Raw genomic sequence first — 25,997 nt, 5'->3', positions numbered from 1 at the left:
GTGAACTGTTCATGTTCCATGTTTCTGGCAGTTTTTTTCCTCTTGGGAGCACAGTCCGTCTTGCTACCTATGCAGTTATAAATATTAATAAATCAGAAATCATTTTGGTTCAATACTGCATTTGAACTGATTCATTTACTTTTATTTCTGTATGTCTGCTAAGAAAACCGCTAGCCAAGTTTTCACTACATTTCCCCACATTTAACAGAGTAAAGAAATCATAATCCTGTCAGCCCCTGAAACTAATAATTTACCTCTGTGCTAATCCCTTCACCCCTGAAACACTTGTTAGCTATAGAGCGACATTTGCATGCAGAGGCTGCACCAACCGCACTGATGTACACTATCATCAAGCAGTTTTGTGGCCCGCAGTAGCTGAATGTGGCTTTCCGTCTCGTTTGTGATTTACATGCAAACTCTGCCAGATGCTCAACGCCGGAGAATCGTTTCATATTCTATTGCCACGACAAGAAATATATCCATCTAGTGCCGGGTTGCTGCTCTGCATATGTTTGTACTGTATGTGTGCGCTGTTGCCTTTACTTTACTGCAGAGTTTATGATGCAAACTGGTCTCTGTAACAATGCCACCAGAAGCTTTTCATTTCTTTCTGATTACATTGCAATGAGAGAAGAATGAAACCCCACACTGAGTGGCTCTGAATATCTCCCCAGATTACAGCATGTTTGGTTTTCAATTTGAGTTTGGGTGCATAACTTGTACTAAAATGTAGGTCCGGGGTTATGGTAAAGATCCAGCCTCTGTCATGGTCATAAATCAATGAAACAGACTCTGGACAGCTCGGTTACTGGATGATGTCATTTTCCATCACTTTTCAGACTTGTGCAAAATTGCTTCGTCTGTCTTCAGGGAGCTTACAGGGTAATGTGTTGTCAAAGATATAAAAGCTGATAGGGCACTGTGGGAACAGAGTCAGAATAGCAATCTCACTGTTTTCTTTTATTATCATTCTGAGCATCAAGACCACATATATACAGCAACACAAACTGTAATTGGTTCACTGCTGTGTCATTGCAGATAATGTTTGGTGTGGTGTAGACCGATTGATTCCAGAGGACATGCGTACGAGTGGCTTCAGATGCGATGACTGATAGGTTTACAGCAGATTTCCAATGAGTGTTTATTTCTGTCTCGACTCGGACGTCCTTCCCCTCAGCGTTTGCCGTTGTTTATACCAAAATAAAGAGAGAGTACGTCGAGCTGTGTGACTGTAAATTGTCGGTAGCCCATAAATTTCAGCGTCCTAGCGCTCGGCCACAGCTGGTCACCATCAGCTGAAGAAGCAGTGCTTTTCATACTATGGAAGCTGCTACTTTGTGAGAAATGGGGTTACCCCGAGTTTGCCTCCGCTGTACGGCTGTCACGCGCCCACCATGCTTGAGTGGAAGGCTGAGTGAGCAGGTTGAGGCTGTTTGTCAGAAGAGCTATTTACATGTCTTCTTCAGTGCAGCAAGGGGAGTTGTCATTTGAGTTTTGCACATAACTGCAAGGCTTCTTCACACATTGGTGACATTTGGCAATTAACTGACCTTTTCGTAAGTCTTATGCTACACTCACTGGGTAGTGATTTCCTCATTTGGCTGATACTAAGCCAGCAGCTGCAACATCATAACAGTAGTCGGTGGTAGTGCTGTTTGGCTTACAGTGAGTCCACTTAGAGGCTGCAATTAAGAATGTGTTAAGACATTTGCTGGTTGCACTGACAGCAATATATCAGTAAATTAACCTGCCATATAGTCACAGTGCTGAGTAGCAAATGACCAGCTTTGATGGATTTATGAAAAAAAAGCTTTGAGCACCATGACAGCCAATATTTATGTCCTGCAAACTCATTGTCTTTCCCTTACAAGCTTGTCATTAGCCTTGATTTCACACTTTTCAACCCTTCCCACGTATGTATTTAATTTGCTTCAAATCCATCGTTAACTAAAAGCGAACCCTTGCCTCAGTAAGTTATCCTTCCTGTGTTCTCTTGTTCATTTTACATGTCCTCAAGTTAATTCCAGTCCTAATTAACTACCTTTGAAAGGAATCTGTGCGATAATTACCACAAGGAGGTGGAACGGAAGCAATCACACTCTGCACAATTTATTCCCCACCACAGGGAAAACCCCGCAGAGTCACCTGCTGCCTCTTTTTTTGCTTGTCCTGAGAATCACCTTCATCTCTCACTTTTGTTTTTTAGGAAACAGAGACACAAACAATTGTGGAGGGGGAGCTCCAGACATACCCCTCCTGCTGGTTTTTACTCTGGTCTGGTATATTTGCAGAAATAATTGCTACATTAAACACAGAGTGAAATCGCAAGTTACAAGTGGAATAAAAGCACTGAGAAGGTAAAACCAGAAAAAACCCAGAGGATGTTTTAAAGACTAGCTCAGACAGGGGAGAAAGAAAAGGATTAATAGGAGGCCGACATGTTAATGACATCTTAAGACACCACAGGGGATGATGGTACCACCCTGGTCACTGTGGACAAGTTGAGTACAGAGACACACCAGCAGCCAAGCCTTCCTTGCACAGAGGAAAAAAGCAAATAACAACAGTAGTTTAAAGGATAAGGCTGGTGACATTTTACATTTAAACCCCCTGAAAAGGCCACTACCAGTGGTGTGTTTGTCTCACTACTGTCTGAGGTCTCTCCCCAGTCTACATCACTCTCGCCTAAGTGCACTTGTTGCACCTGAAGAAGCAATCTTTTTTTAAAGTCGGTCCCTAATGTTGATTAATTGTTAATTGTTTTAAAAGTCATTGTCAACAATAGAACGGCCCTACGCTGTAGCAAAGTGACTGAAATTAATGTTTTTCAGCTACTGATTAATACACATAGGTTGGTTTAGTATTACAGGCCACAGAGCAGTGTATGTGGGATGGACTTCTCATTACTGTGTGTGTCCATGGTAGTGATGGAGCATATCGACCTGTGCAATGGTTGGTGTTTTTTTTTTAGATTTTGGATTTTGTAACACAAACAGAGGAGCTACATTAAGTGATTGCTGCAGTACAGACAGAGCTTGTTATTGTTGTTGCCCTTGTGCTTTCATTGGATTTAAGAAATGGATGGTTTTATATTTTTTAAACAAATTTTAAAAAGGTTACAGGTAAGGGGAGAAATATAATTTTTAATTCTGATACTTTTGCCAAGAGTGTTTTTCTTGTATGCAGCTGCGATTTGTGTAGCGTGTGGTTGGGGCTTCATATTTTCCTTTGAATCCAGCAAAATGTCACACATATTTTTCCGCTCAATACTCTGAACAGACTTCACACCGCTGTGGGTAAGAGCAAGGCTTTTTTCTGTTGGAAGAATATCTTTCCTCCTTCTGAATTTTCTCAGCTCAGAGTGAATTAAGTATTTTTGAGAAAATGGAGGAAAACAAACGTGTTTTTGCCAATCTGATGGAAACATGATGAAACAAAAATTTAGATCTAGAGTATTTGTTAATATGACAAAGAAAAGAAGCTGGATGAATACTTATGAACTAATTTTTCCTGTTGTAATTTCAGCTACACATAGTTATTCCCATTCTCAGTGACAGTCCAAGCCAAATATGTGTTTTTACATTATTCTTCAGTATGCTGAAAAAGCTTTTAGAGCTTGGTTTTTGGAATGTACAAGGAGAGTTAAAGTCAAATAGCTCTGCTGGGTAAAATAAATGAAATTGTAACATCATAAGTTATAATGACAAATTATGTTTTCTGTTGAGAATCTTTTGTTTGTTTTTCTTTATTGTAATATATAAAGAGACAACGGAAAACAGTTCTTGAGCAAAAAGTTTCTCTTACTAAAAAAAAATTTAAATAATGGCCATGATGTGGGTTTAACTTTATCACGATTTGCGAAGGCGAATCGTGTGGAGAGCGTAAGGAGTCGACCCAAATGCAGGCAAATGGAGATGAAGGTGGAGGATAACAGAAAGAGCCTTTATTGATGGCTGAACAAAACAATGAACAGCTGGAGCAGAGAAAACGAGCCAAAACCTAAAATGGGAAAACTAAGCTTAAAATAACACAAACCTGAAACAAGAAACTAGAAACACCTGGAAATGCGAGGAGCAGACAGCAGAGGTTACACGGGGGATGACAAGCAGACACGCCGATGAAGAGCAAATGACAACACACGCTATAAATACACAACAGGTAACGAGGGGGAATGCACAACAGGAGGGAGACGCGGCTCGGATAAATCTGACATAGCGAGACACAGGAAGTAAAGGACCACAACTATCAAGGTAAAACAGGAAACACACAGGCTGAACTCAAGACACGTAAGCTAAACACAACGACCCTTCCCATGAACAGAGAGGAGGCACAGAAACAGAACAGAAACCTAAAACTCAGGGAGTATAAACGTAATACAAACAGAAAACCATAACTCACAGAGTAAAACTTAAACCAAAAACACAAAACACTGCGTCGCAGACCCAGATCTGTGACAAAAATTTTTTTTTATCGATTTTAGACATGTGTTCTGGTGACCTACTGTTTTAATCTTCTAATCTTTATTTATGTGATAAACGACTCAAAAACACACACACACACACACACACACACACACACACAGAGCACAGCGAGGAACAGCGGTTATTTTTTGCGATTAGGTGGCTATACAATTCTTTCCCTGTAGCTGGTGCTCACTACCATATATGTAATGACTGAATGGCTCCCCCTTGTACCCAACCTCTGCCCTGCTAAATGTGTGGATACGAGTTTGTCAGGCTTCATAAGGCCATGAGGTGCAACGAAAAAGTTTTCACACCATCAGCGATCTTTTTTGGTCGTGTTAAAAAAGGTTGGGGTTCAGTGTGATTATGCTTACAATGTGACAAAAGCCTGGAGATGAAAGCCGACTTGTGTTTGAACATTTGTAAGTTCAAAGGTGTGAATATGCTTTTGATTCATCGCTGACGCCCAGCACTTGGACAATGCCTTAATTTACGAGTCTATTTCAAAACCCAGGAGGACTCGGCTGTGCTGTCTCTGCTCGAGTAGAGTAAATCAGATTGGCTTCTAAATTCTGAGAAACACATGATGCAACTGTCACACTTGATCAATTGATTTGTCTGAATTAGCTAATGTACCTGCAAACCGCACGTGAACATAAAACATCTGCTGTACCACCACAAGCTGGGATTGTGGGATGTTACTGCGAAGGAACATTGAGTAATGTAGACCTGAGTGACATGTCTTCTGCAGGGACACATTTTAGAAAAAAGAGAAGGATGTTGGCTGGAGAAACATATTGGCTGGAAAAAGCTCGAAGGATGTGAGCAATGAGATTTAACTAATCTTCAAACCGCTGCATGCCACAGTGATCTAAGACTTTTCCAGAAGGAGTCCCGTGACAAACTGATATCTGTTACTCTGAACGTGTTAAATGATTTTTTTTTTCTTTTTTTGCAACCAGTGCCATGTCCTTTGATGATCAGTTGCATTCTTGCCGACTTGTGTGTCAGAGCTATAGAGTGATTTGCAAGTCTTAGATTCTTCTCCATCGTGAAAACTTTTTAGCATCAGGCCTTTTGGAGGGTGTCTCATCGGTCATAAGGAACTGTCTTCAGAGACAAGAAGAGCAAAAAGTCCTGCAACAGATGGTGTGTTCCCTGCAGAGCCCTGATCTCATCATCATAGAGTCAGTCTGGGAATACATGAAAAGGAGGAAGAGACAGAGGCAAGTTCTCTGAGCTCATTGAAAAAAAAAAAAAACTTGAAAAACTGTGCGCAAATATAGCGAAGATGGTTTTGGAAAGTATCCTCATTTCTAAGTGTAGTGAACATTACTCACCACATATGTGTGTATATAAATATGAGCTATCGATAGTAGTTTTTTTAAAAAAACGTTTTACACTTAATTTGCATATTTTCGTTCTTGCTAGACCTTCTTGAGGGGAATAAACACTTCAGTGCTCTCAAGTTGATGCAGTAAATCTCAAATCACTATTATTATTATTTTTTTAGCTTAGCATAAAGCCTGTGAGCATAAGGAACAAGTTAGCTCGGCTCTGGCCAGAGGTAACAAAATCCATCCTAACATTTTATTATGCTTTGGTTTTTGGAAGGTTTACAGAAGCAAAATATTTTATGTTACTTTTTTCAAGGAGGTGATACAGGTAAAAAAAAAATACCCAGGACAGCTATTTCTGCTTGCAGTAGAATAGAATAGTAATAGAGCACACACCTTTGTCATCAGTATTGGATTCTCCTGTTAGCTCTTGAGTTTTTTGTGCCATTGTTTTTAGTCCTTAGTTTATGTTTTAAGTCAAGCTTTCAGTTTAGATTTTGATTTCCATTTATGGCACTTCTGAAATGAAGTTTCTATATAGCATTTACAGTACATTATTTATATCTAATTCCTTCTATTTAGTTATTTTTCCTCGTGTGTTTAGTTACTTTTACTTCCTGTTTTAATTTTTATTTTGTGTCTGTTGTGTCTTATCTTCAGCTTTACTTGTGTGTTGTTATGTTCTTGGTCTAGGAGTGCACTGAATGCAACAAGAAATTTGGCCCCCACTCACGGACTACCCAAGAAAGAGCTAAACAGAAAACACAAAATTGCTAAGCAGCCATTTATTTACGTCAGCAGTGAGCAATGCCAAAAAAAAAAAACAACCAACAGACAATTTGGAATAAAGTGAAAAACAGGAGAAAACTGAATCAACAGAAAAGGCTTCTCACCCCTACCAGGCTGCTGTAGTGAACAATATACACCCAGTGAAAGAGGTACAACTAGCTACTTTACAGATCTATTTACAGCTATTTACAACAGCAATGCTCTAGCGCCAGACACACAGGCTATCTGTGGGGTGGTGGAGGCTAGGAGAGAGGGGACCAGGTGGTTGTCATCTGGTGGTTAAGTACTGGGGTGATCAACCAAGTATCCAATCCCAGAACAGAAATGAATTCCACCTAACTACGCAGCAGGCACTGGACTTCAATAAGACACACCCAGGTGCCCACACCTGAGAGAGAGAGAAGAAAAAAACCCACAGCCATCCTCTGGTGGGAGGAGTCACACATAAATCAAACAATTACAACATTCAATCATAACAGTATGATTACCCTGATTATGTTCAGTCATGTCTTGTTTCCCGCCTGTTTCCACTTCCCTGATTATCCTTGTGTATATATTGTCCAGTCCTTCCCTTTTGTCTTAGCATCTGTTTATTCACTGCATGTGTTCCCTGCCTGTTTCTGGATTCTTTTGCCTTTTTCTGTGAGAACTGTTGTGTTTTTTTTCTACACTGACATCAACCTCATAAGATTTGCATATTTGTTACTACTACTAGTTACTACTGTTTCCATGTGCTGTATTTGGGTTATTTAACAATTACAGGCCCCAGTTTGTTAGTTAATTACCTAATGTATTTACAACCTGGCTGTATGTCAGTAATTATATTATTATGTGGTTTCACTGGTAGTCGCTGTAGTCAGTTAACTCTGGTTAACTCTGGACCCAGCTCTCTTGAAGTTACTGAATGTCGTAGACTTTCTGTTGTTCCCACTTCACTCACTTTTTTTTTGTACTCGTAATGTGTTTATACACCAATCTGCATTAATCATTAGTTAATATTAATTCCAGCTCTCTTCCACACTGTCTCTTTTGTTCTGTCTCCCTCCCTAACAATGTGTCAGTGTAACTTGTCATTCACGACAAAATATGCAGACATGATTTTGAATAAGTTCAGAATTTCCCATTTTCTATACAAGACAATACTGTCCTGTGAAATTAACACAACGCACAGATATGTAGTACTGTGCTAACATGAATCCATCCATACATCCAGTGTTTCAAAAATGGATGATTAAAGATAGTAAAGTCATTGGTTTTACAGTTCCACACAAAGGCTTCAAAAACAAGATTTCAGAAACCAGCTATGTCCACTTTTTATACTCTCTATGATCTGCACAACAACCATAACAGGACCAGAGAAGCAGGATCCTCATCTTTTCAAGCTCTAGTTACTCTAGTCATGACTGCACTAAAATTACAGGCATTGAGTTTTAACATTCAGCTGGAGAGAAAAAGCTCATGCTGCTGCATCATAATTACCACACTAACTGAAACAGAGTAGTCATCTATTTTCTCATCTACCTGTTTTTTACATCTTTAAATTGATACAAGTATCCAACTAATTTCGGGCTTGAGATACACACAGACAAATGACTGCATTAACTTAAGGAACAGGGCCTGAAAACCTGACCTTCAGAGCCAGTGAGATACTGCAAAGAAGATGAGACATGAAAAAGAATGGAAAAAATAGCTGAAAGTTGGCTCATTTCATTTTCCAGTTCTCCTGAATAAATCAAAGTTGGTTTAATAGAGAGGAACCTTGCTCTCAGATAGACGTTTCAGGGGAAGATGTCCAGTGCCGAATTCCATTCTGTGCACAGGCAACGTCTCAGATGATAAAACCCTTCTCGGATGCCGTTGGGCCTTTTCATCACTCAGGTAACATAAATGCAATTTTTAGGGTGTTCTCAAGTCAAGAAGTCCAATTTCCCCCTCACTCCTCAGAAAACCTTCATCTAGCAAGAAATCAAGGGGGAGGTTTCTGTGTAGTTTGGAGCACTGTGGTTTGGACTGAGGCCAGGCTTTCCCCGAGGCCTCATCGATCTGGCACCAGACTCTGATCAGATGGGTTTTCATTCCATTTCATATTGTATTAAAAAGCAGAACATAATCCAGGGATCCTTTTGAGGCATCTTCTTTCATTTTTAAAGATTTAAACATGAATCATAACGATTTTCTAGGTAATGATTTTATTTCAAGTGTAGTGATGTTTAAAGCGGTATACTGCACATATATCTTTGTGCCTGTGCCGTGTAACAGAGGGTCAGAGGCATCAGCGGAGATTTAGTGTGCCACCTGTTCCCAGTGGTTGGGTGGGTAGTTGCTGGTGAAGACCTGTGCTCCGCTGTGCACATCTCTGTAATAAAGCAGGCACTCAGGTATGAAATCCCTGCAATGAGAATAAATGTTGTGAATAAATTGTTGCTCGCATGTGTCACTTCATCACATGCCACCTCAACCCCATCTTCCTTCCACTCAGGGTCTATAATTTGATATGCCTGGGTCTTGATTACTATTTACAGTGTTGTCAAGGTGAGCAAAAGACTCAACATGGAGAGTAAACAGATTCACTGTCACCACTTCTCTGAATCGGCTGCTGTTGACTTTATTTCCACTCACTGTTTCCTTCGCTCCCTTCATTCCCTCCCTCCTCCTTTCCTCATTCCCCTCTGAAGATTGCAGTTGTCAGAGCTCCGCGTTGCTTTCGGCATAGCAGTGATAGAACAGCAAACTGCATCACATTGACTTACAGTAAATCATGTCAGAGTCTTTCTATGAATTTTGATTAAAGAAAGGAAATTATGCTCGGTATTGACAGGAGAGTGTTGTATGACAACATAAATTCTGAATTCAGACGGCGTCGCTAGTCCGGCACTACCTGTGTTGATAGTCATTTCTTTATTTATTTTTTATGCATTTTCTGTCTCCATTTATCAAAAATCTTCACACGGTCACTATGACAAAAGTCAGTGAGGGATATGTTGTGCATCATGTTCCACGGCTTTGACTTTTCTTCAACTTTCTTTCACGTGCAGCTAAACTGCAATTATATTTTAAAGGAAACATTTTCTATAACTGCATCCACAGGGAAATATTCACAGATTTGAAAAGTTGCATATATGTTACTGCCAAACCTTTTGTTTTCTAGCAAATATAATAGTTTCATACAGTATCCTCTAATTCAGGGGTGTTGAACTCCAGGCCTCGAGGGCCGGTGTCCTGCAGGTTTTAGATTTCACTCTGTTTCAACACACCTGAATCAAATGATTAGTTCATTACCAGGCCTCTGGAGAACTTTAAGACATGTTGAAGAGGTAATTTAGCCATTTAAATCAGCTGCGTTGGATCAAGGACACATCTAAAACCTGCAGGACACCGGCCCTCGAGGCCTGGAGTTCGACACCTGTGCTCTAATTCAATAGCATTAATTGATGGTTATGCTTAGCCACAAATCACAAAATGTAAAAAAAAATATGTTGTCTTCTTAAATATGGTAATAGATCACAATAATTTTGAACTGAAGATGTTTGGGAGGAAAAGCTCTGAGTTCTTTTTTTATAATTTTCTTAGCTCCATTTTTCCAGCACCCAAACCACTGAAAAGAACAGTTCACATGACTCTGTGATACTGAGAGGCATTATACATAAAATGTTGCTGGACATTACCTCACGTTTGCTGTCTTTTTCAATGTGTTTCATATCATTTCGAAGATTGCACAAGGTGCTTACTAAAAGACAAATAATCTAAAAGAATATGGAAACTAAAGAGGTGGCAGGGCCAGTCCGTGAGTTGTTTGGCACCGGGCCGTGAGAGTTGAGACTCAGGTGTGAAAATTATGATTTTCATGGTTTTTATTGGTTTTTATCGTTATTTTTTTATCGTTTTTATCGTTAACTCTGTGTCCCTGGGTGTTTTCCTGTGAGTTAGGAATAAATCTTCTTTTTTTTAGTACCGGTACTGGTTTTATTTTGTGGTATTTATCCGCCTTAAAGGCCGGTCAGTGAAAATATTGTCGGGCATAAACCGGTCCATGGCGCAAAAAAAGGTTGGGGACCGCTGCTTTAACCCATCTACATTGGCAGTATCATTCCTCCTTTGTTCTGTCATGTTTACAGTTGTGTAAAGTTTAGCAAATTCATGTTGGTCTTTGTGGAACATCTAATGAGAAATTCAAACAGGTTGGTTTTGGGTATCCAACCGTAATTGAAACCCATCCAGGTCTGCCATAACAGGCTAATATTTCGATTAGTTTTTGGATTTTAAGTCCTTTTTGCCTTTGGATTGCCCCTATATCACCAACAAAACCCTGTACTCTGTACTATGCTATGCATTTCAGACACACGTTTTTATAGTGCTATTGTCAAAATGGCTCATTTTACATTTGAATGCACAACACAAAATGACAGCAACTGCACACAGGCTTTTTCAGGGGTCACCTTAAATGCTTGAATTGAAGGGTTCTGGACTTAAATAAGTCTTCTGGATGAGAAGTGAAATGTCTTCAAGAAAGAAAGAAGTCCAGTCGTCTGAGAACACTATTTCAGGGGTCACGTTTTCATCCAATTTATTTTCCATCTCTCAACTCTATATAGAAACTTTTTTTCCCTCCTGGAAGTGGAAGGTTTTCTGAGCACATCTAAATAAGATCGCTGAGATGGCCCAGGAAAGTTAAAAAAGAAAATCCCAAATATATTGCAAGAGAGGACATGTGTGGGGTGAAATGCTGAAGATCTGACATCTGTAGGTTATCTTTGCAGGCATGAACCGGTTACCTGTCACTGAGGGAGAAAGTTTTCTTGTTGGGAGATAAATGTCGTCAGTGTTCTAGTCTGAGAGCTGCGAGATGCTGAGATGTGTAGGAAGTGTTGTTGTTGAGCTTTGGATGTAAGAATAAAATGCTGGTTAGAAAAAGTAAACTCAACAGTTCAACTATTTAAAAACACTGTAAATGTGTGTTTGTGGGCAGATTTTGATCAATTAATGTTGAATTGATAGTTTTCCAATGATGGATATGAGTGACCAGCTGAAAATCCCAAACTGGATTTTGACATATATACTAGCAGCTTCTAGTTCAGGAAATAAAACACCTGCAAAACGCACCAGTTTTATATGTAAGTTAAACAGGTAAGCTAATTTTTGAAGGAGGAATAAATAAACTGAGTTTCTTTTTCTCATTACAGAAGATATTTTTCATTTAAGCCCTTAACTAAAAACTAAACAAATCCCCAAACAATTTAGTTTTTACCCATTTCCAGCTGTCTAAATGTCAGAATTGCTTCTTATCTAGTGTTAGTCATGTGGAGTATATACTGGGTATAAACCATTTCTCTATAAAAAAAACATAAATAGAATTTTTTTCTGTTCATTTATTTTGTTTCGAATTAGTTAGAATAAACAACTTTAATTTGTTTGTATCTATATCGCTGCTCTACACTGGGGTAATTGTGGGTACATGCCAATAAAAATATGAAGTCATGTTTACTGCAACTGCTGTTATTTTCCCTGGCTGTGCCTGCAAAATAAAAACAAACCTCCCACCTTGAAAATGTTACTTTATGACTGTGACTCTAGTAAAAGATCACTTACTGTACATGCATACTGTGTACTTCATTACCATATCTAAGAACCAACAACTGCAGCAACTCAGTCTCCACCTAGAAATCTTTTTTTTTAATATATATATAGAATACCTTTGGAAATTGTATTTGTGTCTCACCAAGTATATTAACAGTTTTAAAAAATTGCGTTTTGGAAGTAAGTTATTCTTTTGTCTCCTTCCAGGACCAGTAGCTGTAATCAGTGGTGAGGAAGACTCTGCTAGCCCTCTTCACCATGTCAACCACGGAATTATTACCCCCTGTACTCTGGATGCGGGTCCTGATGCGGTTGTCATAGGGATGACTCGTATTCCTGTAGTGGAGAACCCTCAGTACTTTAGACATGGACACAACTGCAACAAGCCAGCCACCCGTAAGTCCTTCCAGTGTATCTGACAGCAGTTTAAAGTGCCAGTATCGCCTCTGAAAAAATCTCCTGCTCAATCTTCTGTAAAAGTCACAACATCAGCATCAAAGCAATGTTACTTTTTACATGGAGTCTGAATGAGTGCAGTCATATTGAGGAATAGACATGAACAAGATTATAACATTCTGGGGAGATTTTTATGTGTCGCATTGGCTAATTACCTAAAAAGACTAGGAAACAATACTAAAATATGTTCAGCCTAACCCGACACTTCATTCAGAAGCAGCAGGTTTGATTGAAAAGAGAAACTATGCTGGATTTTTGGATAACATCACAAGCAGAATAAATCTGACATCACAGAGCTGCATTGCATTCACACCGAAGATAAGATAAACCAGGCAACCGAAGTGGAACATGAGGGTCTAATTCGCATGTGCATCATACACAGCTAGAGCCTCGCAGTTTATTTTAGATTCTTTTTAAACTAGTGCTGACAGGCCTTAAACAAGGGCTGACAGCATCCACACGGCCACCATTATGGTGATTCATGCGGCACATGTTTATAGTTGTTCCAAATGGCCAACCATGCAGCACTATAGTGCAAAGGTAAAAACTGTCACCTCACACGTTCTGGTTTGAATCTGGGGGCCACCTGCGGCCTTTCTGTGTGAAGTTTGCATGTTCTGCCTGTGTGTAGGTTGGTTTTCTCCTGATACTCCAGCTTGCTCCCACAATCCAGAGATATGCATGTTAGGTTGACTGGTGAGTCCAAATTTGCAGTGTGTTCACACCTCTAATAGACAATGTTTAACCCACATGCTGTGGGCACAGGTGACATGTGGGTTAAGGTTCTTTGCTTCTCTGAGTAAGAAACATCATTTTGGCATATTCCTCTATCATAGTGCTATCCCTCATTACTACCGGCTAGCATTATTACACATTATATTGCAGCGTTTTTCTAGGATCTGGCTAATTAAACTAAAACTGCAGGGCACGTATGAAGCAGACAGAGTGCCACAGCATGTTATGTAGTGTAAAGAAAAGTGCAGCATCTGGTCAGAGAGCCAGATATCAAACACCACGTCTTTATGAGGCTCTATGAGGCTGTTGTACCTCCATTATAATTAGCTGTGTATCTTTTCAATGAGAATTGCTGAGGCCCTCGGGGCAAAGGTATAATTTAGATTCATCTAGAGAGTCGGTGTGATCATATGGTGTTTGCATCAGGTGGCATGGTGCCAGGCTTTTCATATAGGGCCTGTTTAGCAAAAGCCTCATTCTGTATACCAGTGACTGCCGTTGCAATACCCCGAAAAAAAATATCACACGCTTTCCCTCGGGAGTCATGTTCCAGGTTGGAGAAAGACAACAGCACTTTAAGGCCTAATTACTCACAATTACATTGACTGCTCAAGAGAATCAGCAGAAAACTACTGTGCCAGCAGCGAGCCTCAGCCTAATGCCTGGTGCTTCTATTTCAAATGATACCAGTCAAACCAACCAGATTTAGTTAGGAAGCAGGAACTCTTCCTGTCTGACAGTCCTGTTCAGCTCAGATTTACGTCATTTACAACTTGGTTCAAAATGGCTGCTGGACAGGCTAACAGAAGTTGACTTCTGACTTGCAGCCAATGAGAACGAAGGAAATCCCATTTAGAGGTGATAAATAAATGACTGGTCTTATGTATTATGAATTGCATGAATTGTTAATGTCTAGCCAGTGACTGATTTATAACATCTCACGTCTTGCACAGGAGAGCTGATCGGGAGCTAATGAATAAATGACAGTGGGCACAAATGAAACTTTCTCTCAATCACCGCGCACCTGGAATTGAAAGTCACACCATGAATGAGCGCCATGACAGCTTCGACTTAGTCTTTACTGAATGTTCTTCCTCTCAGTATGCAGTACCCTTTGTTCTTTTTTCCTTTTCTTTGTGTAAATTTAATTCTATGTGCATGCGTTAAAAAAAAAAAAAAGAAACTGTAGGAAATGAACCCTGAATTCATCACAAGGTCATAATGGCCGCTGCTTCCTGCCATCGGCTACAAAAACAAAATGGATCCGAACGGTTTCTGCCTCCACCGATCATTCGCTGAATATGAATGCATTCTTTACCCTGAGGACACAGGGAGGGGAAATGTCTCTGTGTATCCACGTCTATATCTGCAGCTAGTGTGTGTGTAGGTCTATGGGAGTGAAAATTAATGCATGGATCTGAATGTAGGCATACTCCAAGTGTGGCTTTTATGTACCAGGAATTTGCCGTATGTCACGTTAGTTTTCTCCTTTCTTCTGTATAATTGATGATTGATAAGCATCCCGAGTCAAGAGTCCCTCAGGTGCCCCCAAGGGCCTCCCAGGTCCAAATTGTGTGCCTGGCCTTCTACCGACTTATTGTTTTGCACCTTCACTTGCCAACACAAGAGCTGCACTCAGCTCAAATACAGCATGGCTGCTTTCTGGTACTCGGCCACTAATCCATAATGTATTCATTCATTTACTTGAAAGCTTCTTATCCAGGAGAATAGCTTGCTGCCTGGGTGTCTCTGTCTCTCTCTCTTTCACACATACACACACACACACGTCCATAGTTCAATCTGGCAACAGAGACGCTAGCTAACACATACATAAATTTAACACACCCATACTTCTCCTTACCTGTGCCCATCAAGAGTACACTAATGTGCTGGTCAGTCCCAGCCTGCTTCTGCTACCTCTGGGTAATTTATGGTGTCCCTGGCTGTCATGCTGTGTGCATTTTGAAATCGGCTCCAGTGATAACAATGAGGGGGAGGAACCATATTTAGCTGTTGTTCTGGCTGCTGCGTGCCATTCTGGCTCCTGTTAAAACAGCTGCATTGAAGAGAAGCTGCCTGCTGCAAAGCTTACACCAATGATTCCAGTGCGCCCTTACCAAATGTATTATTCATGAGTGTTTGATCTACAAGTCAAACCTGCCAAAAGAATATAAATATTGGCACGAATGGTTAAATAGTTCCAGTCACACCAAATAGAGCGCCCTGTATCTTGGCTGTTTAGGCTGTGCCACCTGAGATCAGTGCTGCAGTCAGTCCCTCGCTGCGGGAGAGAATATGAAAAATGAACATTAACTTCATCACATTATAGTTGCCCTCTAGTTGAACCGTCAACCTGTACGCATGTAGATTTAAACAGGCTGGAAAACACTGCTGTCATTCTCACACCAATTTAGAAACATGCTGCAGCTTCATGCAATTGGTTCGTATTTCGGTTGAACTGGTGGCCTCTAGTTTTGCTGTGGTAAACGGGCGAGCCGTGACTGATGATGACGTTTGTTGAGATGAGCTTTTTTGGGGGAAGGGTTTCCACTGAAAAAGGCCAATCCTGGGGTAATGTAGCCGCATTAGGGAGATAAAGGCAGGAAAGGCAAAGGACAATTCTTTAGCCTAATGACAGATCTATATCTATCCAGATCCGCTGTCTCCCAGCAAGTGGCTTTGTTTTATCACCGAGCTTGCTATTTTAATTACGGATTTGTCACATCCCGCTGGCCAAAATTAGACAATAGCTTTTGATGTTGGAGTATAGCATATAGCCTTTCATTATAACCATGTTATTAGGGATATTACTTCTGGGCAAGTTTCGGACAAACCCTCACTCTGCCCCCTCTACTTTTTGTGCAGCAGAGACAAAGTAATGCTCAAGGTGCTGTTTTTGAAGATCAAAATGTTTCCAGCAGGGACAAGGAGTGACTAATTTGGCAACTTGAAAGCTAAGCAAATGAATGGAAATGCAGCGCCGATTGATTGAAAGGCAGTTATCATGTTCCAAGGCTGCAATTCAATGAATTATAGTTTGAAACAGAACAGACCCACAGGCTAGACCGATGTGAATTCAAACAACCTATTTAAGTTTGTTACCCAAAAAAAAAAAAGTTCAAGATGATTTCCTTTCAGCTCCAACCTGGAAGGAAAAAAATTCAGACTTCTTTGCTGAACAAGATCTGAAATGATGCTTCTTCATGTCTGATAAAATTGATTGAAAACTGTCTCCTGAAAGACGAAAACCTACAAGTAGATTTGCTGAAGATCTCAAAAGGTTGTTTTTCGATTAAGAAAACCAGAAAGAAATCTAAAAAACACTTAAAATACAGAAATATTATCCATTTTTCTTGACTCCTGTTATTATAAATTGAAATGAATTGCTCACAGCATTCTAACTTGGGACACATACTGGAGTGTGAGAGTATTTAAAGTACACCAACACTGATTTGTTTTCTGTACACAGGAGCAAAGAGTTGTGCATTTGAATTTAAATAACACATTCTCGTGAGTGTTGACAGGTCAGCACCATAATGAATAGTTAATTCCCATCACAGAGGACCCAGCCCACAGCATTTCAGCTACAGAATAATACAAATCTAAATAACACCAATTTTCCCAAGCAAAGTTACATAAACACGCTTTTCTTTATTTTATAATACAAACACAATTTATACTGTATCTATGGGGACTAACAGCTGAGGGTGGGTAGCATGCCTCATCTCCTTAAGGATGTCAACTATAACTAGTCAAGACTTTTGCGGCTCATGGGAGCTTCTTTAAGTGTTAAGAACTTGGTGCTTAAGTGCTTAAAGCGTAACATTTAATTCAGCAATAACAATAAGGCTGTGCTTAGGGAGAAGTTATTGTCAAAAGGAAATCAATCAGAATAAGCGTTATAGTATGGCGCCACTATTAAATATTAAATATGTAAATATATGCAGTATATCTATTAGTACATAAATAAGAATTTGATTTAATTGTGTGATACCTGTAAACAACAGCCTTTTCCTTGTTTTGTGACTGTATTTTCATATATGAGTTAAATTAGGAGTCATTTTTATTTCATTCTCGCCATATTGTATAAAAACACTAGAGAGGACCATTGTCACCAATGTCCAGCTTCACTGTGTTTCTTTTTCCTGCTTCTTAATGAAACTCAACAACTCCTACAGTATCACACTTAGCCTGTGAGTGTGTGAGCATGTTCAGAGGCTCACACAGCACAGAAACAACCACAATAGCTAGAAGAGTGACAGCACAATATGAGAAAAGATTACATAAAAGATGGCTACTGAATAAAGGCATGGTTACTAAAGCCAGGTTTAAAACATTAAATTTAGCACAGATATACACACACGCCTACACACACACACAGGTACATACACACAATCACACACACATAGAAAACAATGTGTCATTCAGCAAAGGTGGAGCATGGACAGGCTGTTGCTAACGGCATTTAACTACACAGTAATCCATATTTTTTGTCATTTAATTCCATTAAAATGCTCCGCAGATCTCCAAGGAGTCGAGAGGGCCAGCTAAGTGACTTGAATCAACTATTAGCTAAAGCTACCTGTGTTGCCTTCCACTTGTCACTCATGACAAGTAATGCAAACTAACCCTTTAAAAAGATTTGAATGACTAAGTTATAACAGAATCACACTCCATTAGTTGTTATGCAAGGAGGCCATAAAGAAAACAACTTCACATCGGGATCTGTGGGGATTCACTCACTTTTTGAGCCAGCCTCATGTGGCCACATGAGAAATTGCAGGTTGTTGGCACTTTGGGGTTGGTTTCATTTTATTTGCTGTCTTCTAATTTTGATTAATATGCCAAGAACCAGTCTCAGTCCCCTAGTTTTATCGATTTTCATCCAGTCACATTGAAAGCCTGTCACATTGAAAGCCTGTCTTCAGCAAGCTCAGCACCTGCTACCACACCAAAAACAGTTCCTAGGTCCCAGTGAAACTAGGCTAGCAATGATCTTTATTATACACACACACACATCCACACACACATGTACATCTGGTGTATTGGGCCAAAATCTAATATTTTATTTCATTCAGATTAACAGGCTGTGCATATTTTAGAGTTAGAGACTTTAGGATTGAGCATATTGCTCAGGAAAACAGCAGCAGAAAGCTGGTTAATTTAAGGCACCTTGGCTTTAAAAGACAAATGCCTCTGTGCTTCAGCTGAAAACGAAGAAACTTTAACTTGCCAGTATTTGATATGATTCAATCCAAAGTGTTTGTCAAATAGCCCAAAGATTCCCATCTCTCTTGCCCACTTTCCCCAGCAATTATCCAGGTGCATGGAGGTCTTTCATTCTTTGCACATCTACTTCTGTTATTTTTGTGTGAAGCCCTGCTCAAGGGGGCCTGTGTGCTGTTGGCTGACAGACTATTGGATGAAAAGGTGAGGGGGTGGCGGCTGCTTTATTATGCTCTTTCATAACCGTCATTGAGAAATAAAAGTGACACTGGAAAAATACCATTATGAAACATAAACACATGTTTGAAAGAGGGCATGTGAAAAAATGTCTAATGAAATGAAAAGTACCCCAGTAAAACCTTGCAACTGTGAAAATAAGAATGATAAAATAACCTTTAAAAGAAAAAAATGCCAGCTTATTCCATGGGCTTGCTTCTAATCATTTCTGAACAAAGCTGGTGTCATCAGGATGATGTTATGGGTGATGCATTCTTTATTTTAGCCATGCGTAGGTGTTATTTCACATAAGCCAGAGTTCTCACTAATGCCAGGCAGCAGCGGCAGCAGCAGCAAACACACAGGCCGGCAGTAAGCCAGCCACAGCAGGTTGGGAGTAGATACCCACAGAGAGTCAACGGTAAATGCGGGTGTTCATGTCACTGTTGCCCAACGATGCCAGCAGACACACAGCCCCTGTGCTGCAGTGAATTTAATGGCGTGAGCTTTTTGTATGCTATTAGCTGCTGGATGAGTGCCTCTCTTCTGACTGTTCACATCCTGTGGTGCACTTTTTGTAGGCAGGCTAAACTACAGGTAAATTACAGTGGTCTCAGTAAAATGATCTCTATATTTATATTGTGATAAAATCTCGGAGGGCAGTAAATGAACAGAGGGGGATTTTTTTCCAAGTGAGCATGTTTGTGATAATATTTGTTTTTTATGCTGCTGATTTGGACTGCAGCACTTATCAGAATATCGTAAAACATTCGCTTTTTATACTGAATTTAAATTAAAATTAATAGTGGTTGAACCCTATTATATTTCCCATTTAGTTTTCTATAAGAAAAAGTTTGTATGAGTGGCAAAAACTCCTTAAAAGTAGCTTTATGGACAAAATAAATGAATGTAAAGCTGATGCCCGAAATGAGAATTTGTGTGGATGTTCTCAGCATTTTTAATTAGACCACCACTTCTCAATATTAGAAGCAGTCACTCTGCAGAGGATAGATTGTCAATGTCCAGTAGATGCACACTGATCAACCCACCGCACACTCAGGGACGCTAGCAAGATAAAAAGAAATACTCAGTCTCTCTGTCACACACACCTGTGAGGCATAAACAGCCACATCAGTGCACAATGTTGGCAGTTGGAGACAAGCACACACACACACGCACATACTGACACTGGAGAAAGTTGGCAGGTAGCTGTGGTGAAATGCATGCATGCACACAGACACACATGTGGGTACAGAACAAAGCCCTCCAAACATCTGTGCTCCCCCAGCAGCCTGACCTGACTAGCTGAGTAAATCTCAGCGCTGCATTGCCTCTCGGCCTCCAGGGAGAATGTTTGCTGGCGCTGAGGCCTCAGGTGAGCCAGGACAAATGAATGATGCTGAGCTGTAGGATAGAGATTTAATCTCAGGGCTTTTCAGCGTGCCACTCTGGGTAAATAGGCTGCAGGATGCAGCCCGAGTCCGCCTGCAGAGGAAACTGAAGGTTAAAGTAACTTGTCCTCGCCACTGTCAATAGGTGCACTCCATAATAGCGCCTTCATTCCCATCAGTGGAGAGGAATGAGGTGGCTGGTAGCTATTTAGCGGCCGAGCAAAACAAACCAGATGAAATATTCACACCCAGGAAATAAGCAGGGTCAACCTATACAAATGAGGTGTTGTAGTATTTACTTTATTAATTTGTGCAGTTGTGTACACAGTCAGTTATCACAGTTCAGTTACAAGTGTGTACAAATCTAAAGTGAAAAATTATTATTTTAAAATTAAGTTAAACACAAAATAATAACAATTATATTGAAAGAGGCCTTCATCAATTATATACCATTATTTGGTATGAGGAGATAGAGGCAGATGACTCACTATGGAAACCCCTAAAGCAACGGTCCCCAACCGTTTTTGTGCCTCGGACCGGTTTAATGTCAGACAATATTTTCACGGACTGGCCTTTAAGGTGTCATGGATAAATACAACAAAATAAAATGATACGACCAAGACAAAAACTGTGGTATTTTATAAATATAATAATAACGTGAATTCACTGTGTAATTGTGTAACTATTAGCAGCATCCTCCTGAAATGGGCCAACAACATTGAGAGTAACATCCTCCTCTCTGCCCCTTAATGCACTCTGGTCACTATGGTAATACGTAAATTCAATTTAATTCAATTCAATTCAATTTTATTTATATAGCTCCAAATCACAACACCAGTCACCTCAAGGCGTATTACAAAATAAGACACACAACTACAACACGGGAAAAGACCCAGGGAAACTGAGTTAACATTAAAAACCCTAAAAACCATAAATTTCACACCTGAGCCTCAACTCTCGCGGCCCGGTACCAAACGACTCACGTACCGGTACCAGTCCGTGGCCTAGGGGTTGGGGACCGCTGCCCTAAAGGGAGCAGATGAAAGAAGAAGGTGATCCACTAGACTCCAAGAAACTTACTTGACTTCTTCAGCCTGATCATCAGCTCTTATTGAGACTAACGGCTCAAGACCACATTTGTTTTCAAACTTGATAGCATTTTTTAAATTTCAAACGTTTACTATGTGTGAGTTCTGCATCAGTATTTAACTACTAGTGTGTCGTGTCACTTGTTTGAAAACGGTTATTAAAAATGATGTTTTTGTCTACAATCCCCATTGTGGATTACTGAGCAATTAAATAAAAGCATTACCATCATTACTTCTTAACAAGTTCATGATTATACTTCATAAACCCACCGTCTATGATTTCACACATTGTAATTGGTTAAATTCTACATATTTTAACAAAAATACTTTCAGGAAGGTCTAAAAGTAAAACTTAAAAACCAAAAAACAAAGAGCTGATTGAATCATTAACTTGGCTATATTTTCAACATGTAACAGATGTGTGTCTTTTTGAATTTAAGGCCAAATTGTCTCCAGGAACTCCAGTTGTTTAGGATAGAAGCAAATGTTGCCACACAATTGAAAACTTGTTTACTTCCTCTGTCGGCTCAGATTTTACTATAAACACTGATGATTGGGTACATTTTAAAAACACCATAAGCTTTGCTCTTAATCTGCAATTCCGCATTATTTATTACATGGAACAATTTGGGAAGTAATTCCTGGTAAGTGCTCAGAAAAGGGCAGGCAATTCAAAATATTCTTGGCACATGATTGGATGAGCTATCTTTCATTGTCTACTGCAGGCTGACTTCAACCAATCAGACCAAAGGACCATGGTACTTTGAGAGCACACAAGAGGGAAATAATTGAAATCTGAGGAACTTTTAAGACTTTTTATGTAGATATGTAGTTATTATGCAGATTTGTCTTACAATTTTCTATTGTTTGACAGTTCTTGATATGTTTTTAAGGAAAAATTGTGCATCAAGTACTTGCACGCAGCAGGCATGAAGCCAACAAGTGGCTCATCACAGACTAAAATCAGGACTCCTCTTGCCAGCCCACACAACTAATAGTAAGGAGCTTATGCACATACTCCCAGAAGTGGAATTACATCCAGTACCTGATAGTAAAGAGACCCTTGCTCTATGTTCACATAGATGCATTTTTCCTCAGGTCCCTATTACAAATGTGCAGTGGGAGTAAAAAATTATTTGACCCCCTTCATTATTTTTAAGCTGGTTTACTTGCAAAGAAATGAACAGTCTCTAATTTTTATGGTAATTTGCTGAAAAATCACATTACAGTTTACAAAAAAAAACCAAAAAACAGATTTGTATATAAGATTCCACCAAGGCATAACTTAGTAGTTACTAAAAACCCTTGCTTGCAAGCACAGCAATGAGGTAAGAGGAACAGCAAGAAGGTATTCGATTCGACTCCACATCTGGCCAGGACCTTTCTGTGTGCATGTTTGCGTGGGTTTTCTCCAGGTACTGTGGCTTATCCGGATTAAATTAACTGGTGATTCCAAATTCTAAATTGTGAATGTGAGTGAAAATGGTTGTCTGTCTCTCTATGTTACCCTTGCATCAGATTAGCTACCTGTCCAGGTCGTAGCTTGGATAGCCTCCAGCCTCCCCGCAACCCTGATAAGGAAGAGTGGAAGAGCTTGGATGAATGGATGGGCCACCAAGTTTGCTCACATCTCAGGAGAGAATTTGGTCCAGCAGCCCGAAAGCATAATGTGTCCACCTCCATGCTTGACTGGGGATCACCCTGATGCTAGAGAGTTTGAGTTCATCTGATTACAGCACTTTCTCCTAAGCCGTATGTGAATCATTTAGATGTTCACTACCAAATTTAACACAGGCAGGGGACTTTCCTGTTATTGACTGTGTTCCCAATTGCTTTCAGATCATTAACAAGCTCTTCCCGTGTAGTTTTTTGTTGATACACCAAATTTTTAATGTAATGTAATGGTTATCGTTATCCCATGAGGCAAGATCTTGGATGGCACTCCAGACTCAGAGCTATTGATGGTCATTTCTTCCATTTCAACATAATTGTCAGCTTATCAGCTGGCTTCTTGCCAATGGTCTTGTAGGCCATTGCTCCTATAAAAATAAGAAAATTAATTTCTTTATAAGTGCGCAATCTTACAAATTCAGAAAGGGTTTAAATAAGTATTTCCCCAAATGTAATTATATAATAAGCTTACTTGTAACTTTAATAATTGCTCAAGATATATTTTAAATCAGTTGAGGGTTAAATGCAAACTGGAACAACGTGGTGAGACCAAAAAAAAAAAAAAACTCCTACCATGAGACATCAGTCTCTGTGCCGTCTCATGGTAAGCAATTATCTGGATCCCTGGGAAGATTCTAATTGGTTGGAGGGTTTATGTGAAACAAGAGTTATAATGCGATTGACCAGATCATCACTTTGCATAAAAATATATTTGAGTATCATCCCATTTCGTTGAAAGGATTATATGGCACTTTGTTTGAGCAGGCCTGTTTATGGTACCATTTTCTGTGGTCTTAAAGATCTTTAATCAGTTGAAAAAGTTTCCAAATCTAGAGGCAAAGGTGCCAGTTTTACAAAGTCTGCAGTGCTTGTCAGGGAATTTGAAAGTCTTTCTTTGTGTTTCTTTACTTGTTTTTATTGATATATTGTGGCACATTTTCAGTTCATTCTGGCAAAATATAACAACCCAATTAATTTAAGCAGCTTTCACAGTCGAGACTGTATGTTAGACGCATGACTTGGTAAAACAGTTGTTAGTTTGACAATTAATGAGCTCTGGTTTACTTAATTTGCATAATGACAGATATAGATATTAAGGTGATAAAACCGATAAAATAATATGAAAATGTTTCCAGTTTACACATGTGAGATATTATTTATCATCTCACATCACAGCAAGTGATAAAATAAATAAAAAGATACAGTAACAATCTAACACAGTCTTCAGTCTGCACATCCACTGTAAAAGCTGCTTTAAGAAGGAAGACAAGGGAGACTATTTTAGTCTGGTATTATGTGGTTAAAAAAAACTTTCTAAGCCTACACCTGCTGATTGATGACAACCTTCAAATTTTTACATTTATGGCATTTCACCAACTACCTCATCCAAAGAAGCTTAATGACGGGTGCAACAAGAGAATAAGCTTCAATAACTGGATGATGGCGGCAATGTGACAGGCATCTGGTAGTAAAGCCAACACTGATCCTCCAGTGATCCTGTCTGACAGAGAAGTGCAAGTAAAAGAAAAATGAATATTAGGTATAAGACGAGCAGTTTTTATAATGCTTAAAGGTTCTGTGATATTTACGCAAGTGCATTTCTGGAGCCAAAAATATAATCTACCAGTTCCTCCAACATTGGTCTGGCTTTTCTAATATGGCCCCAATGAACTGCTAAAAGGGTCTAAGACCTCTCTGGCTCTGATTTTTTTTTTTTCTCCTTGTTTTAGTCTGACATTCTTGTGCACCTGAATGCCATATATAACTCCTTTAATAAAAGCAGAAGGGAGAAAGGCAGATATGAATCAGTGGGAAATACATGTGGGGTGAGTCTAGAAACCCTTCAGACCTTTATCAGATGGTAAAGTGTCAGAGACATTTGGCCTATCAAATCCCGTCAAAATACATTTTGAATTAAAATGTATGTGTATCGACTTCATGTTGTTTTTCTCCACTCTTGGAAAGCAGCTTTTTACAGGATGAAGCAGTGACAGCAGTGATGTGTTGGTGTCCCTAGTGGGGCTCTCACCCTGCAAACTGGCTGCCAGTTTCTGCACACACTTCTGTTCTGATCTACTTTAAAACTGGGACATTTCTTCTTATTTAACAGTGATTTCAAAAATAGTAGTTATGATACCAACTGACGGAAACACCAAAGGAACAGGTGAATTTTTTATGAATCACCTACACAAGATGTTCACGGCCAGATGGTTATGGAGAAAAAAGAAACCCAAAGGAACGGTCAGACTAAGCTAGTAATCTGTGTCTTTGAATGAGGAAATATTTGAAAGAACTGGTGAAGCATCTGGTGAACTCCTTTTGGGCAAAGCCACATTGTGATAAGGCTCTTTTTATTTGAAATTTGTTTGAACATGGGAAGGAAATGTACATTCAAGCTGTAATAACTTGGTATAAATCTAACTATGTAATGTTAGCTTTGTGGTCCTGCAGAGGTAAGTACTCTTGTATGTTCTAGAAGTATAATAGCTCTATGCTGTGAGAAGTACCTCTAGCCACTGCTTCCTATTAACTTTCTTTCATAAGTAGTAAATTAAGCTACATAATGTAGAGTACGCAAATTGAACTGACAATGCTTGGAAGAGTTTTGGTGGTAGCCTATTTTGGCTACATCCACACTTGTAAACGTCAAAAACAAAGCCAAACACTGTCAAGAACATGCCAAATCTTAACCATGTAGAAATGTTGGCAAATCAGAAGTCTAGAAGCCTGGGAGGGAAACACTAAACAGGGTTTTGTGCCCTCACAAAACCTTAAGTGCTTCTGAAAAGTTTTTGTGTTCTTCTGAGAAGGCAGCTAATTTTGTGTTACTTTTCAAGTGCCTTCATCATTTCAAATGTTAACAATTAAAGACAATATTTTGGCTGGTGTAGACTCACAACTTGGGAATGACCAAAATGCATACAGCATACATAAATTTTATTTTCTTTTTTTAATTGAATTTATTCAAAACTGACATAGGGATTTGGGTTGTGAGAGTGATTGTGTGGAATGTAGCCACGTCGAAGTTCACTCTGACACCTCTGTCTTTCT

The 25,997-nt window shown here is 39.5% G+C and overlaps 1 protein-coding gene across 4 annotated transcripts in view; it reads left to right on the top strand.

Annotated features, from left to right (window-relative positions):
• ntrk3b (neurotrophic tyrosine kinase, receptor, type 3b) overlaps positions 1 to 25,997 on the top strand; it is a 210,592-nt gene that overhangs the window by 152,191 nt on the left and 32,404 nt on the right. For all 4 annotated transcript variants that reach the window (XM_003437694.5, XM_019360768.2, XM_013265484.3 and 1 more), the window contains one exon: positions 12,371 to 12,559. In XM_003437694.5, the coding sequence (XP_003437742.1) occupies positions 12,371 to 12,559 (189 nt within the window). The remainder of the gene's footprint in view (positions 1 to 12,370; positions 12,560 to 25,997) is intronic.

Source organism: Oreochromis niloticus, linkage group LG1 (assembly GCF_001858045.2).
Source record: "Oreochromis niloticus isolate F11D_XX linkage group LG1, O_niloticus_UMD_NMBU, whole genome shotgun sequence".
Lineage (NCBI taxonomy): Eukaryota > Metazoa > Chordata > Actinopteri > Cichliformes > Cichlidae > Oreochromis > Oreochromis niloticus.
The sequence above is the reverse complement of the archived record's forward strand: the minus strand, read 5'-3'. Positions and strand labels throughout refer to the sequence as shown.